This window comes from Electrophorus electricus, chromosome 14 (genome assembly GCF_013358815.1).
Source record: "Electrophorus electricus isolate fEleEle1 chromosome 14, fEleEle1.pri, whole genome shotgun sequence".
In the NCBI taxonomy this organism is placed as follows: domain Eukaryota; kingdom Metazoa; phylum Chordata; class Actinopteri; order Gymnotiformes; family Gymnotidae; genus Electrophorus; species Electrophorus electricus.
Genome location: NC_049548.1, coordinates 1,310,456 through 1,327,236, shown reverse-complemented (window position 1 = coordinate 1,327,236; position 16,781 = coordinate 1,310,456). Strand labels below are relative to the sequence as shown.

Sequence of the window (16,781 nt, the reverse complement as noted above, 5' to 3'; positions counted from 1 at the left end):
TCTATGTTAGAAATGCCGCATTGCTCCACTAGCGCGACGGACGATACTTTATATGAGCAGTTAAAAGGATGCACGGCCATAACAAACGTCATGTTTTCCCACGGTGGAAACATGTCATACACCGATACAACACTAGAGGGGGCTGCTAGCAAGGACTGCGCATTGTACTGGTTAGCACATCGCAACTAGGACGCAGGCCCATATTCCCACAGCCTGGCTTGATTATGTACTTCACACGCTCTACTTTCGGAGAAAGTTTCAGTGAGGTGTTTATGAAGAACAAACAAGCACGCTTATAGCATAGTCCTCATTTTTAATATCTTAACAATATTATACTTACAGCTACAATTGCCATTCATGCATGAACAAAAAGTTACTTTTATCATATGATTTCTGAACATTTTTTACATTGCACGGAAACAAAAGTGGAAGAGAATTTCGATGCACCTGATCACTGCTGTAAACCAACAATTAAATCTAAACATTAAATTAAAAAAATGTGGAATTGGTTCCCTCTTCATGACACAAATCCAGTGTGCCGGTTCACAGCTGCTCTGCGCCATCAATAAAAAGCTCTCGTCTTCCCTCACATATGGAAGGAATTCCTTTACTCCTGAATAGTGTGACACTGGACTGGCTGAACCTGACACTGTGATGTACTGTATGATTGTGTGGACTCAACCATCCTGCATATTCAAAGTAAAAATCACAGTTACCTGAAAAATATTAACTGTGTGATCAAAACAAACAATCAACTGTTGATTGATTACAGTACGAATTAGGCCTCAGGAAAAGAACAACATAACAACAAAATGACGTTATGTTTGAGATAGTTTACAAAGATCCTGGCTTGAACATTCATGAAAGGCTTCAGGTCCTTCCTTTGAGTCAGTTACTCCTGTTCACAAAACTCTACGATGCCACACAATCATCTTGCAAATACAAGAAACAAACAAAAATGTGTCCCGACGCCTGTGGTTGTACGATCGCCATCCTGTGCGTAATCAGACAGGGTGGTGTGTTATTGCTGGCTTGTTTGGTGACAGGTTCCTTCTGTGGGATTATGCAGGACCACAAAGCACTAACACGAGCATGCTGACACACTTTAGTGTGTCCTGGAGATTTTCTAATGAGATGAAACCAGAGGGCCGTAGTTGGTGCTAGCGGGCTCTGTACTGAGGGGGGAGGTTGGACGGAGGCCTTCCAGCTACGCAAACAACAGCAAAGTTCAAGACCTCCACAGGACACGCGATAAGCAGTGGATTGGGAAGCCAACCAGTGAGTACGTCAACAGTGGAAAAGACAGGACGCCATCAGAAACAACGAAGCAGCGTGCTCATGGTTTTCCACAACATTCCAAAAACATTCCCACACGCACATTCAGAACAGAAAATCTCATGACAAGTCTGGTAGCCACACAAACACATGCCTGATCACAGTCACACACACACACACACACACACACCATGTAGATGAAATTCACAGTGCTCACCGTCCCTGTGTGTGTGTGTGTGCGGTAGGGCCCATGTCCTGACTAAGGTCATACTCTGATGTTTTCTCAGACTCAATCACGTGCTCCCAGAGCCCGTCAGTCACAACAAACAAACATTCTTCTCACGTCAGTTCAACATGTAGGACTTAATACAATCAAAATATTCCAAAAAAGGCACGAGTCCTGCAAAATGCGTTCTGTTTTATATTTCTTTTATATCAAATAGCTGCAGTACCTAGTTGGGGCTTCATTAAAGAGGATCAGAAACGTTAGCAAAACACGAGCTTTCAGCGGCTAAGAGCCAGTCCTTATCGCTGCGCAGCCACAGTCAGGAACAGGCCAACACCTTGGCGCCAATCCCCACTCCGCACACAGGCAGGCGTCCGCTCACAGCTTCTCTCCGTCCAGCTCCTGCAGGATGTCCTCGGGCAGCTCGAGGGCGGGCAGGTCCTCCAGGGAGATCTCCTGAGGCGGCATCTCCAGAGGTGGGAGGTGCGGGATGGGAATGTCCTTGGCCTTGCGCTCCTCGGCTGCGCGCGGCAGCACCCATAGCTCCGAGCGCTCCACAAAGTCGGCGTCGGCTTCGGGCTCCTTGCGCAGGCGGGCGTTCTCAGCACGCAGGCGTTCGTTCTCGTGGGTGAGCCATTCGTTCTCGCCCACCAGCCGGTCGATGAGGCGCCGCAGGTCCTCGATGGTGGTCTGCTGCTCCTCCAGGCGCGTCTTGTCGTCCTTGTGGGCCTTGCTGCCAGTGCACGGCTCCGGCCCACCGCCCTTGTTCTTCAGCAGGTACAGCCAGGTGTCGTACTCGCGCTCGGGTGCCACCGTTGTGGGGTCGGGCCGGGCAGCCTGGCTGGCGGAGGGGCGAGGCACCTGGGCGAGGGGCTGCTCTGAGGACAAGGTGGGGAGCGTTTGCCGCTGTCGGGGCTTGCCCTCTCGCCTGCTCCATTTCCACCGCTCCTCGATCAACTGTTGCTGCTTCAAGTGACTGTCCCACTGGAGCTCCAGGGACAGGCGAGCCTGAACGCCACACAAACACAGCCTCAATAAATCACTCAGCACAGAAGATCCACTTTTTCTCAACACATCTCAGCATTACAGTCCACTGCTGATAAAAACCACAGACTGCATCCTACCAACAGATAAACCAAAAAAAAAAAAAGCTGTTTATGTCAATAAATCTATACTTTCATCTCATATACGTTTGGTACTAAAATTACATTACACCTACTATTTGTGCCCCTATCTGAAATGGGATGAGCAACTTTCCTGAAAGGTTGCACTGAGGAATGGAAAGGTTGGGCCTACCTGCTCACACTCCGTGAGTTTCATGGCTTCCTTCAGAAGTTCTGAAACATGGACAATGACACGTTACCCCACACTTCAGTGAACCATCACAGGAAGCAGGAAATGAGGACTTGCATCACCACTATACCGTGTGTGTGAATCCACCCTGTAAGACACACAGCTCAACCCTGAGCTTTGGTTTCTGAAGCAGTAACTAACCTGCAGCTTTCCTATGGCAAGTGATGGCTTCTTCATATCTGCCAGAAGCCAGCAAACGGTCTGCTTTCCTGCACTGCTGATGAGCCTGAGAGGAGAGAGCAAAATGTCGTCGGGCACCAGCAAGAGATCACCACAACTTTTAGTCTGGTCTGCCTAATGCACTATTAAGTCTCTTTACGCCTAGTTACTATCGACTGGGTTACATCCCAGACTTGGGAACCTACTGCACTACGAGTCCGTGCCAACAATGAAAGGCCAGATAACGGAGTCCCAAATCTTAAAACGATGCACAACAGAATGAAAAATGATGCAGCCGATACCCAGTTAGCCAGCTAAGCTACACACGTCCCCCCACACAGCTAGCCTCCTCTGGGAGCTACAACCTACAGGTGCAGGACGCGAGCTCCGACACCAAGTCCAACGTGAAGGACACGCTCGTGTTTTAAACCGCCAGGTGGCCCAGCTAACACCTGCTAGCTAGCCTAGCTATTTAGAGCACCTTAAAGCCTCGACATCACAAAGCCCCAGGTGCTAAGGGGTAGTGTGGTGGGGGGGTTAGTTGTGGGGTAGTTGATGCCAAAGCGCGGCCTCGTATGTCAGCGGACAAACCGCGATGTCTCAGTTCATGCGCTCCGCCACGAGCACTCGGCTAACGCTAGCTGGCTAAAATAAGCTAAGCCGGGCTAAGATAAGCTGACCAACAGACAGACACTTACGAGGTTAACAGGACTGTCCACCACCTCCATTCCTTATCAGCCACGACTAAAAACTACATGGGAGTGTCGGGCGCTCGCGCTCGCGCTCCGGGACCAGGGGCTCCGTTTACACCGGACGGCGAGAGACGAGCGGAAACAACAACTTCCTCTCGCGGGAAAACACATGACGCCGCTATAGCGTCACTTCCGGCTTAGTTTTAATATTTTATTTGGATTCTCGTATTTTCTTTTTTTTCTTTGTGCTAAGTGGTACTTATTATATTTAATAAATACGTTTTAGGAAAATAAGTTAAATCGCGATAAAAAAATATTTTACTGATTGTCCTATGTATTGGTGAAGTGGGCAGTGTTTCTAATTTACCATTGGAGGGCGCCAGATCACCACTTTACAAAATAAAAAACAAGCTCACAATCTAAATCTAGATCTCAATCTAGACACAAGAAAAGCCTCGCGTTTTGGATTCTCAATCAAAAGCATTTTCTTGCCTAGTACGGTTGGTTTGGTTGGTTCATTCAGCGTACATGAACGTACTAGGGCTTGTGAAACAGAACATATAAGTCATACACTCACAAAAGGTGAGCTTTTTTTTTTTTTTTTCCAGTTCTGCAAAATTTAAAATACAACTCATGTATGACCACGGACAAAAAGTACAAGTACTGAACAAGGAACTGCAGTTGTTCTGCAATAAATCAAATGAGTAATTTGTTTACAGTGTAACTTTTACCCAGTGACTTTAACAGTGGCTGGCACAGAAACAGCACAAGGATATTAAATAAATACAGATTGAAAATAAGGTAAAAACATGCAACTGGAAAGTGTAAATACAGAGCACAAATATAGCAATTTTTCATTTTATTGTGTAACCTTGGACCAGTGGCAGTGATGAATTTTGTGGAAAACAATTAGGCTAAGTGTAATGAATAAGCCAGATAATAGAGTAATAGAATAGAATTCTTGTATTCAAATGCAAACTTATGTCATACAGAGGACATGATGTACTAAACATAATTCTGGATGTTGTCATTCTTTAGTAACATAACAAATAAATATCTTGTCCTAATAAAAGTACTCTGACGTGTCATATCTATGTGTGTATATGTGGGTACAGGAACAGTAGCAGCTCACACCAAGCCAGTACAGTTTAAATGTCATAAATGTAACGCCATGCTGTAACACATGGTAAAATCCCCCACGTACACAGACACAGAAGATGTCACTTCAACGCGGGGGATTTTGATGTGCTTTTGCATTAACAAAAATATGAAACGCATTAGTGCATCCTGTTGTCTATAAGCATATTATTTTGACTTGTCTAATGTTTATGTTTGATATTGATAATAATAAATAAAAATTTGTATCTGAATAAACACTTATTTATTAAACATATAATATTTAAGTTTATTTTTTAAGGATTATACCCATATAAGTAGTTCAGAAAGATTAATAATGACTTCAGATGTTTTCTGTCATTTTCCAACATCATACTAAGAGTTCAAACATGAATGAACAGTGAACGTTTAATACACAAACAAAGCTCTTTACACAAACTCAGAAGGCATCAGATACTATAAGAGACCTAAAAGCACAGAACAGAGGTGAAGATCTCTTCACAGGACCTGCTTCTGTGCAGCCTGGAAACTCCAACCAAACCACCTCTCCCCGTCGTTCAGCACTGCTGCTTATTATCAGATGATATCATCAGCTCAAGTACTTTGTTTGTTTTGGTCAGTGCTGCGTACTTTGGCCAAGTGTCCCATAATTATTGCTAATAGAGAGTAGGGTAACGGCAGTACGGTCAGGTGACTCATATCTTAGAGCCCTTCAGACATATTTATACATTGTCATAATGAAAAAAAAGACAGCAACTTTAGGAATAAGAAAGAATGCTTTAACCTCTAAAAGTCCTCACTAACTATTCTGTAATGAATCTGATGGCATATAATGCTGTAGCTACTTTGAATGGTTCAGTACCTATAATAAAACTACACTAACACTAATCTGGAAACTCTGCAGTAGCAAGAGCGAAGACAGAGACTCACCAGTTGCTCTTGGGACTTTAGGAGTATCATAGACAGACCCTCCTAATCTAATTCGATTGATTACTTTAAAACTGCCTAACCTGAACTATACAGATGACAATTTGACAGTTTCGATAACTGAACAAGATAGGATATCTTTCATTTCTCTCCTTTTGATCTTATCAATTTATTTTCTTTGCAGGTATCATCAGTGAAGATCCATGTTCACCACATCTAGCTGTGCAGGCCAGCAGCTCTGCCGTGTGCCACGATCCCGACCTGAACCCGTTTAAGTAAAGGGAGTCACTGCTAATCAGCAGGCACATGCGAATTCTGTGGACTTTAACAGGCTGAAATTGTTCTGACTGTCTCCCCGGGATGAACGTGAATATCCCGATGTAGTGAGTCATGTGCATAGCTGGTCCTGTTCCCAGCACAATGTGTTCAAGAAGACAGAGCTCTGTGGGTGTCCAGTGAGCGTCCAGACAAATGTGAATCGAGTCATAATTCATTGAAAAAAAAAGAAAAGCTATACAGTGGAATAGAGCTGGAGCTGTCCTCTCTACAGGGCAGAATGTGCTCCCTCTTTACAGAGTCCATATTGCGTGTGTCCATGTGTCTGTACTGCGTGTGTCCATGTGTCTGTACTGTGTGTGTCCATGTGTCTGTACTGCGTGTGTCCATGTGTCTGTACTGTGTGTGTCCATGTGTCTGTACTGCGTGTGTCCATGTGTCTGTACTGCGTGTGTCCATGTGTCTGTACTGCATGTGTCCATGTATCTGTACTGTGTGTGTCCATGTGTCTGTACTGCATGTGTCCATGTGTCTGTACTGTGTGTGTCCATGTGTCTGTACTGCATGTGTCCATGTGTCTGTACTGTGTGTGTCCATGTGTCTGTACTGTGTGTGTCCATGTGTCTGTACTGCATGTGTCCATGTGTCTGTACTGCGTGTGTCCATGCGTCTGTACTGCATGTGTCCATGTGTCTGTACTGCGTGTGTCCATGTGTCTGTACTGCATGTGTCCATGTGTCCATATGTCCATACTCCATGTGTGTATACTGTATGATCTACACAGCCAGTGTGGTTAATCTAAATTGTAACTAACAAGATCCAAACAAGACGTCTTACTGATAGAAAGCCATCGCACAGGTGTTGAAATAAATATCTTACAGAATCTCCAGTGCTGAGTCCTACTTTGTTCTACTTTTCTAAATTTTGTCTTTCACTTAATGCTGAAATAAAACACGGTTAGTAAGTTTGTTTGTTTGTTGGTTGGTTGGTGGTGTTTGTCCCTGCTACTATCGTCCCTCTCTGGAGGTCAGTTTTGTCTTCATATACGTTATATTTTGATATTTAATATTACATATTAAAGTGATGACAGAGAGGGAGGAAGTGTAATGAGGAGAGTTGTGGAAACAGTGGATAAAGCAACAGAGAAGCGATAAAAGAAAGGGTTGAAGAAAAAGAAAATGAAAGAAGAGACAAATATGCAGTATGGAAGGATGTGAGCTGTGCTTCATGAACCAGAGCTTGAGAAAAAGGGGAAATCATGCTTGGTTAATAGCGCAAATTTGAATAAACCTCAACTCTGAGCACGTGCTTGTCGGTGATGGGCCGCCGGGCTGCGTGGCTACCCAAGCGCTCCTTGTGCCTCGGCTGCCACGTCGCTATCTGGCTCACTGCCCCACAGTTGGGAGCTCGCGCGTCCAGAATCCGCCAGTGTCCGGGCGTGGGAGGTGGAGACATCGTGTGTCCTTTCACCTGCATGAAAAGTATCGACGAGCCAGCTCAGCGCCCCCGAGGCCCCCTGGGACTCCTCGGGAAGCAAAAACCCCCAGCCCACGATGTAGCTCCTCCGCTCTACACATTGTCCTGTCCTCTCTCCTCTGCCCTGGCGTCCAGATTGCGCTTAGACGGGCCGTTTGGGGAGGCAGGTTCCTGTGCTCTTTCAGAGTGGGGAAACCCACACAGCCTCCCACACACGCAGGCCCAAAAGAGAGAAAGGGAGTGCATCGAGCTGTTGAAAGCCATTCCCTCACAGACAATAGGAACCCCTGGGTGAGCTAATGTGCTCGACAAATATTCCTTCCTTTACACTACACATGTTAAGCTTGCAGACCACTTCTGGGTCTTGCAGTGGTGTCAGGTGTTCCGCCCACAACCCAGAATATGCGCTGGATCTTGTGGGAACGGCACAAGCACTTATCTACAATTAAACCTCATCCTTAAAGTTACGTCGCATGATCTCTGTTTGGGCTCTGAGGCGAAACCAACTCTTTTCTGTTTTTATTGAGCGTGAAGTTTTATTTAAGCAAAGTAGAAGTCAGTCAGGTTTTGCTGTCAAAGATCTGAGAGATGTGATGTGAGAAGGAGAAGTGGCCTACCGTTAGACAGTTTGGGAGGTGACAGACAGGCAGTTATTAGTAATCAGACAGAACTTTGTTTGACCACAAACTCAGACTGGGATTTGTAAACACACTTGTCAAAATGCTAAAACTCTCCTTGATTTTGTGCATTAAACTTGTACTGTCAGTAAAACCCTCATCCAAAAGCAGAATGAGAGAATCTCAAAACATTTAGCTGCATGTTTGAAATTATATTTCATTTGAGTTGCCCAAAAAAAAGCAAATTGGTTTATTATAACAACGATGTTATTGTGCAAATCACAGTTGACCTCGAGTGACTTTTGAGAGTTATTTGCAATGATAATGAAAGATGAGTCACGCTTTCTCTTCCATTTCACTGCATTTGAAATTTGACTATCTATCCACTATGAACTGATCTCTTACATGTTAACTAGTCCCACTCTCAAATTCATAGCATTCAAAGATTTCCACATTGAGTTCTTTTGCCATTTTGGCAGGGGGATAAAACCTGTACATTGAACGTAACTCATAAAACTAATGATTCCATAAATGGCTTTTCTATATTGCACTTGGGAAAGATACATTTACAGAACTGTAGATATTATTACAGTCATAACTCTGCTGACAGAAGCAAATGGTAATGACATATTAGAAATATGAATATGAAAATATTCCTTAGGATCCAGAATAAATCTCATTCCCCAAACAGATGGATGCGTTTGTGTCAAATCACTGTGAACTAAGAAAGAAAATCTCATTTGGATGGTGTTGCTCTCTGAGAGAAGAGTGCTTCTCACTGAGCAATAATTTTACAGTTTTAGTGAGCAGGGCACAAGTACATACTTGTGCACAAGGTGCACAACAATATGCAACGACCCCGTAGACGTGATCTGGGCATTTTTAGCACATGCAAAATGTGCTGTCCATTTCAACACCTCCACACCAGTGTCTCAGATTTCCAGCAGTCTGACACAAGGGCCGTCTCGTCCCAGGACAGCTTAGCTTAGTGTTAGAGTAGAAGACTCCTTAGGTTGTGATGCTGGACACTGCAAACAAGGTGATGGACAGAAAGACAGAAAATGACTAGATAGATAGATAGATAGATAGATAGATAGATCGATAGATCGATAGATCGATAGATAGATAGATAGATAGATAGATAGATAGATAGATAGATAGATAGATAGATAGATAGATAGATAGATAGATAGATAGATAGAGAGTTGTTTGTTGAGGGCTGGAGGGAATCAGTCTCTGGCGATCCTCCCACAGGTGCTGAGACGTCTGACAGACATCCATCAGCGTCTGCACTGCTGGGAGTTTCCTAAACCTTAAATAAGATTTGTGATCAGAAATCGTCCACTAGCTGTTTGATGTGTCGCCATGCCAACGATCCTAGAATGTGTTTCTGTGTCACTGCACGGCAGTGTTTGATTGTAAACGGCTTAATGTACATATTGTCAGTACAGTGAGCACTGGCTGGGTGAAGGGGAACTGTATTTCTAACCTCACCAGTGGGCACAGACACCAGTGGGCACAGACACCAGTGGGCACAGACACTGGAGATAACAGGAGATGCTCACTAAAGCCTTAAGAATGACAGATAATAAGGCCCCAAGTTTGAGGTTAAACATTTCAGTATTTCAATGAGAACATTTAAGCAGTACATTGCATGTTTTAAAAAAGTAACCAAATCACTACTGAGAAACACAGCTCAAAGTTGAAATTTCTTTTGGAAGCTGTGCATGAGACTTGCAGTTTTCAGTGACCATGGTGCAATGTAAAGGTAACTGAAACATTCAGAGACCTGTATAACACAAACACTCCACACCTGGATCAGCCCATGCTCCATAACATTTACAATTTGAATGTTTAATACATATCAAACCTGTACGTATATAATAACACTACAAAACTAGAGTTTGAATATGAATATAGAAGAAGCTTGCTAGAAGGGTTAGGGTTAGATAGAGACAGACAGCATGAAACAAGTACCACTCATTACGGAGGTAACTGTGCAGCTCTGTTTTTTTAAAGATCTTTTTGGTAGGAGGCATTGGGTGAAAGAGAATGAGTATGTCATGTTATAGAAGGAAACAAATCTTTTAGGTTGAAAAAAAAAGCTTTTCGGTTGAATTTTTTTTTATCTGGTCAAGGAAATACATATTTATAGGAGCAAAGGAACACAGTCTATAAAAGTTTAGCTGTTAAAAAAGGCTTGTAAATTTTTTCTGTTTGCTGTTTTTATGACTTTATGTCAGGTGTGGGTGTGTTTCACAGAAAAACAAAAACTCACCCACTCAAGACTGCTGCCACTGCAATATTACCAGTTCTTACTGCTCCAACTCTACACTTCTGTTAGTGGCATTCACCCCAGAGACCCAGAAGCCTGCTCATGCATATATTAGCCCAGCAATTAGACTGACACATGACTTGTAATCAAACCGTGACCCCTGACCCCAAGCCTTAGTGACTGTCATTTGACTACCCCACAGCAGAAAAAGCCTGGAGGTAAGCTCACTTTTAATAAGCCGCACGATTACGCTACACGTAAACACCTTGTATGATTTCATTAGCGGCCTCGTAATGCCGCGCGAGAGCTCGCATTTCTCCCGAACTGAACTGATAGGAAACAATATCGGCCCTAAAGTACTTCTAATGCACTGGGCGCGAGTGGGAGGAACTGGGGGAACTGGGAGAACTGGGAATATGGACGCCGAAGTCTTTCATTAAGCTGCAAATGAGTGGGATGCAGAGGCATTACCGGGCCCAGCCTAAAAAAGAGAGGCATTAAAGGGCAGTTGCTAATGTCTGTACATCAGAGTAGGAGTGAATTAGTCAACGCGAGTCCCGGACTGCTAATACCAATCAAGTCGAATGCCGATCGGTTGTTTCAGATAACAAACAAGATGTAAAGAAGGAGGTTGAAGACAGAGTGAAGTGTAAGGAAGAGCCCACGGAGTCTGAGGAGACAGAGACATGTAGAGGAGGAGGTTAACGCGCATGGCGCTTTAGATAGTGAGGTCTGTGGAAGACGAGAGCTGGTGTTTACAAATCTTTGCTTTGTGGATTTATCCAGTGAAACCGCTGCCTTGCCCGATGCTTTCAGAATTCGTAATTTCATATTTCATAATTCCTTTGATCATTTTTTTTTTCTTGTTAGAGATCACACAAGATAAATGTCTCATTTACGTAGCACCTGCATTCTATGAATTGTGGGAAAGTGAGCGAGAGAATGATGGTATTTATTAGATCTGCTGTCACCAGAGGACGGACCAAACTCCCTCCACCGCTTCGAGAAATCCGAGGCAGCTGGCTGAGTTCAACTGTTTTTAATTGCTGAGAAACAGAAGTCTGAGGCCAAAACATCATTACAGGATAAACTTCCACATCAGGGCATTACTGATGTTATTACATGCTTTATTGCCTCATTTTGCTTGAGAGGAGAAAATGGGTGAAGAATTTTGGTGTGTTCTTCACAAAGTTAAGCACTGTTTAGCTGTATATGCCGCATATCCAGATTACACTCATCACATCAAATTAAGCTGTCCTGCATGTATAACCATTTAGCAGAAATTGATTTTCAGAATTTTTTCGAAAGACAAAAATATGATAACGTCAGTGACATGCTTTGATTTTTAATCTTCAAATCCTGTAGCTCCAAGCGTGAAATCCTTCAGGCTCTGAAATCAGTTCCATTGTTAGACTTATGGATATGCTTTTGTGTTTAATATTCATTATGGACTCCAGGGGATATTAACTACCCTATCCTCTTAACAACCACAGTGAATTAAACCCCGTCTATAGGAGAGACATACTAATGGTTTTCCCAAGCAAAACTGCCTTGGCTCAATCACTCCCCAGCAGGACTAGGGGTTATAAATTGCCTAGTGCCTTTTCTCATATCCCTGCCAGACAATTTACGGTTGTAACGATCTTTCCAATCACCGGCATCTTTATAGATGTTGCAATACTGCCAATTGTAGTAATTCTATTGCAGCTCAATCCAAAGCTAACTTTTGCACATTAATCAATCCGGCAATATTTCCTCCATGACTGCTTCTGCTACTCGAAATGTCTTTTGATTCCTGCACAGCCACCATCAGAATCACATCCTCTTGTCTGAGGTTGGGAACTAAAACCTGTGTTTGGTCTGAGGTCAAAAGCTAAAAGGAACAGAGGATGAGCTTACAGGTGCTCAGGGCTTGTCCCCAGCCGAACCCAAGACTAGTAGCTTGATGGGAAACCGGACCCATACACTTGTACACTTTGTGATGTCTGTTGCAAAAAGTGCTTCATAAATAAATTGGGCATCTTGGGAAACTGACAATAAATTAGGCTTTGAAAAATTAGACATTGAATATTTTACCAGTAAAACTTAGAAGCCCTTCTAACTCCAGCACTGCTGAAAGGGTGACAGGAATTGTTATTATATCCCAGCTGCCAGACTGAGTGGTGCTTGTATTTTCTATAGGACACAGAAAGAGATGGAAAGTTTGGGAATGGAGAATTATTGGCCTGATCCAGTGTATATGTGTTCCTTTGTGGCCTTTTTGTTTTTTTTACCATGCTCAGTGCATTGCAGTGCCTTGGGAGTTATGCATGGATTGGGACAAGCTCGGAAAAAGATAAGAACTGGACCATGTGGGAGAACGCACACACACACACACACACACACACACACACACACACACACACGAGCCATTTTGCACTTGGCGTGTGGCAGCAGCAATTTTGTAGCGGCAACAGCGAGTGAAGAGACACTCGAGAAAATAAGCAAGCTGAACAGGATCAGACTTTGACTTCCCAGCCCTGTGCATGCGGCTCGTGCAGTGGACTTGTGCAGACCCACTGAAAATTCACCCTTTATTCATTTGGTAATTTCTTCTCAGGTCAGCAGGACAGCGTGTCGTATCAACATTGTGGTCTTGGTTCATCACGGCTTCCTGCCACACCCCGAACCTTTGCATTCTCCTCCCAGTGCACGAATGTCTCTCATACAGTCTAAAAGTACAAACAGGGCAATTTTCTCTGACATCCACTGGCATCTTGTTGAGCTCATTAAAACAAAGAGTGCCTGATGGATGGCTTTGTGTGGCCACTCCAGGCCTGTGCAGCCACTTCCTCTGGAAGCTTGGGGAGCGGCCGGAGGGACCAGGCTTTGGCCCGCGCGTTAATGTTCAACCGGGAGCAGGAACTGACGTGCTTACAGAGAGGAAGCACAGCGGTCCGCCCCGGGTCCCTGCACGTGATCTGTCTCCTGTGACGGCCAGCTCCACTTAGCTTGTTCTCTGCTTGTAACGCGCCATGTCCAATTATCTCGTGGGGTGCTCCGTCTTCATCCCCGCAGCCTGGAGAAGGGATGCAGAGACACTCGCTGTGATCATGACGGAAGAGGCCTTGATTGGACAACAAGGCGTCCTGCCAGCCGGGCCCACACTGAGTCGGCTAATCTTCGCCACACCGTCCGTCCCCGGGGCAGCGCTGAACGTCTCTAAGCTAGGCAGGAAGTGTCAAAGCGGGCCCCCTCAGCGCCAAGCCGGACTGGTGAAGAGATCCTGCCTTTGTCTCCAAGAGCTGCTGAATTTATTTCTGCTGATGGAGACGTGTGTCGGTGGTTTCTGCGGGAAATGGCTCGTCCTCCTCCTCAAGCTCTCAGTAAAGCCACTGATGGTATGAATGGAGAAGTGAAGACTATACATTTCTGAATTTCAGCACAGTGCCAAATTGTTATTGCAACCAATGCGTTTTTGTGGGACGTTCATTGAAACGTTTCTTTGACTTTCTGCTCTCAGGATTAACACAGAAAATAAGCATTTTATGTTTGAGATGTAATGAGATAACTGTTGAATTCTAAGCAGCCTTGCTCATAAAAAGAAACTGTACTGTATGAACTTTTAGGTCAGTAATACAGTCCATATTTTTTGAGTCAGAGATCCCTTTATGTAATAGCCTATAACTGGATGATTTGTAATGCAAATATCATTTACATTTTGGCACTTATTTATACTGTAGCCTAGAGATAAGCACATATGACATCATTAATGACATGTATGCATATATGCCGTTATAGATCAAGTGAGACTATCATCAAACACTTTCATTGTCTTCAGTCTTAAATCAACAACAGAGACCCCAAATAGAGTCTGGGACTGAGAACAAAGGAAAACTACACAAATGGCAGCGTTCTTTCCTCTTCTGGTTAATTAACCAAGATGGGTCATTAGGGGAATAGGGAATGAGGTAACTGAACCCCGGATTAAAACAAATACAAGCTTGCGAGGCCAAAACACCCTCATTTACTGATAAACTTTCCGCATTAATAGTGCCATTAAAGAATAGAATTGTGGAAGCAATAACAGCTTATAAAATTACGCAAATGGGGGGGAATATTCCGACACGCTAATGCGCTTCTCTACCGAGACCGCTCTTAATGGGCTTCTGCGCGAGCGTTATTACCCGCTCTGCTCCACACCGGATCCGTCCGTGAGGAGAAGGAGAGAGTCCGATAGCCGCGCTGATGTAATTGTCAGCTCGGAGTCTCGGTTCAGACTCCGTGATTCATCTCCATCCAAATGGGCAGAGACACGAGTTATGGTTGCGTCTCCATCATCATCTGGAGCGGCCGGAATTCCCTGGAAAATAATGAATCGCGGATTCATTTGTAACTGTCAGTAAGACTCTGCAACCTCCGCCCCCCTCCCCCCCCCCCCCCCCCACACAATTCCCAGTGCTGAAAGAAGCATGCAAAATCACAAAGTTAGAGAGTTGGTTGCTGGGATTTCTTTGGTCAATTATGTCTTTGTCATAATGCCGAATAACATTCATAAATGTCATTTAGACTACTCAAATGCTTACACAGGCACATACACACACACGCACACACACACACGCACACACACACACACACACACACACAAATAGGGACAGAGAAAGAGAGAGTTGCCCTCCTTTTAGTTGTCTGTTTTTCTCTTGTTAATGACAGGACTCCAAACCGCCAGGCTCTCTCTGAGGTCGTCCATCTTCCTCGGCCATCCACCCACTCACGCAGGCACGCTCGAACCCACTGCCTTCACCGGTCATCCCGGCCCTGCTGACCACCATTATGGCCATGTCAGGGCCTGGCATCCCCCCTCCCCTACTTCAGCCCCCAGTGATTAATCATCATTTGGATAGTGCCGGCTGTTCAGAAGAGGGGCTGCCCCCCCCCCCAGGTGGTATCAGCTTTGGGGGAGAAAGGGATCTGCCGCTGGGCCTTTGTAGCCTCTCCACTGGAGCACTGTAACTGCTGCTTAGACACTACCCTGAGAGAGAGAGAGAGAGAGAGAGAGAGAGAGAGAGAGAGAGAGAGAGAGAGAGAGAGAGAGAGGGACAGAGAGATAAGAGAGAGGAGGACTAAGAAAAAAGAGAGAGAGAGAGAGAGAGAGAGAGAGATACTGGATCTGAAGTAGGCAATTAAGCCGAAGTCAAAACTGGGTGTTTTTCACTGCCCACATAAGTATGCCTGGGTCTCATAACGAGAGAGAAGTCAAAGATAAGCACTGTACTAAACAACTAAACATTTCAGTGTCTTTTATGTGTAATATTATCTGTTATCTATGACAGGGATGTTGGTATGTGTGGTACCTTTTAGTGTCTGGTGACCCAGTAAGCACTCTGTCTGCATGTGTGTATAAGTCTGTAAAACAGATAGAAAATAAATTGTGAATCTTTATTTTTCTCTGTAAACAGCTTTATCTTTCATTGTTGGCAGCAGTTCAATAACAAAACTTTTTTAATCAACATTGCTCTCTTCATTTATGTAATGAATCAAAATCAACACATTTTTGCACCCGACCACTTGAGCTCCCCCCCCCCCCCATTAACCCGACCAGAACATTACGAGCCTTTTTAATGATGCTGTTTAATATTCGTAAGCCTCCGGTTCATAAAGACCTAATGACACCGGGCACGCAATTCATTACCGGCAACTGCACGCGATGATCGATCGGCTTCCTAATGGGTCAACTTTGACTGGGTCTGCACGAGGCTATGACTTTAACGGGGCTCCGTGCTGCCAGAATAGAGGCGTCCAATTAACGGGCGATTTAGCGCAAGCCATTCGTTAGAACGGCCTGCCACGCAGGACACGGAGGCCCCATCAGTCCCGTCGCAGGTAGAGATCAATGCCTTTAATAGTGCCATTTGCCTAATGTGCTGCCCAACGATTCTCCCTCATAAAGCTTCACACTGGGCCGCGTCGACTCTCCAAATGGGATCTTGGCGTGCGCGATCCGGATGCTTTCGTGCTTCTGCTGATACATTTCTTTAAAAAATTCATTAATTCATTCTGTCAGTGAGTTGATTTTCATTTGCTACTATATCATCAGAAGGCCTGGTACAATGAGACGCCGGCCCTGACACTTCAAGTGTCATAACATCAAAACTACACTGGCAGTCGCTTGGATATTGATAGAAATGGAGTTGCTTGTGGACATAAATAAATACGTTGACTGTTGCTCGTGGAAGGTCTCCTCTGTCACATTCACCGTCATTTCCAGCCCAAAATCTGGCCAGAGCTTAATGGGGCTTAATGGGACCCTGTTGTGTCTGGGAGGACTTCTCTGAACACAGCGGTAGGGCGTGACCCCAGCTCTGACTCTTCCCCCAGAACGAGAGTCGCGTCTTCGTGCTGCTACTGCT

At 44.6% G+C, this 16,781-nt stretch overlaps 1 protein-coding gene across 1 annotated transcript; it reads right to left on the bottom strand.

Annotated features, from left to right (window-relative positions):
* Positions 1 to 296: 296 nt before the first annotated feature.
* On the bottom strand, positions 297 to 3,852 carry nrbf2b (nuclear receptor binding factor 2b). Its single transcript, XM_027021682.2, has 4 exons — positions 3,712 to 3,852; positions 2,996 to 3,080; positions 2,798 to 2,838; positions 297 to 2,509 (listed from the first exon to the last, which is right to left on the bottom strand). Exons 1-4 carry the CDS (start codon positions 3,739 to 3,741, stop codon positions 1,880 to 1,882), a joined length of 786 nt encoding a protein of 261 aa, XP_026877483.1. The 5' UTR covers positions 3,742 to 3,852; the 3' UTR covers positions 297 to 1,879.
* Positions 3,853 to 16,781: the final 12,929 nt, after the last annotated feature.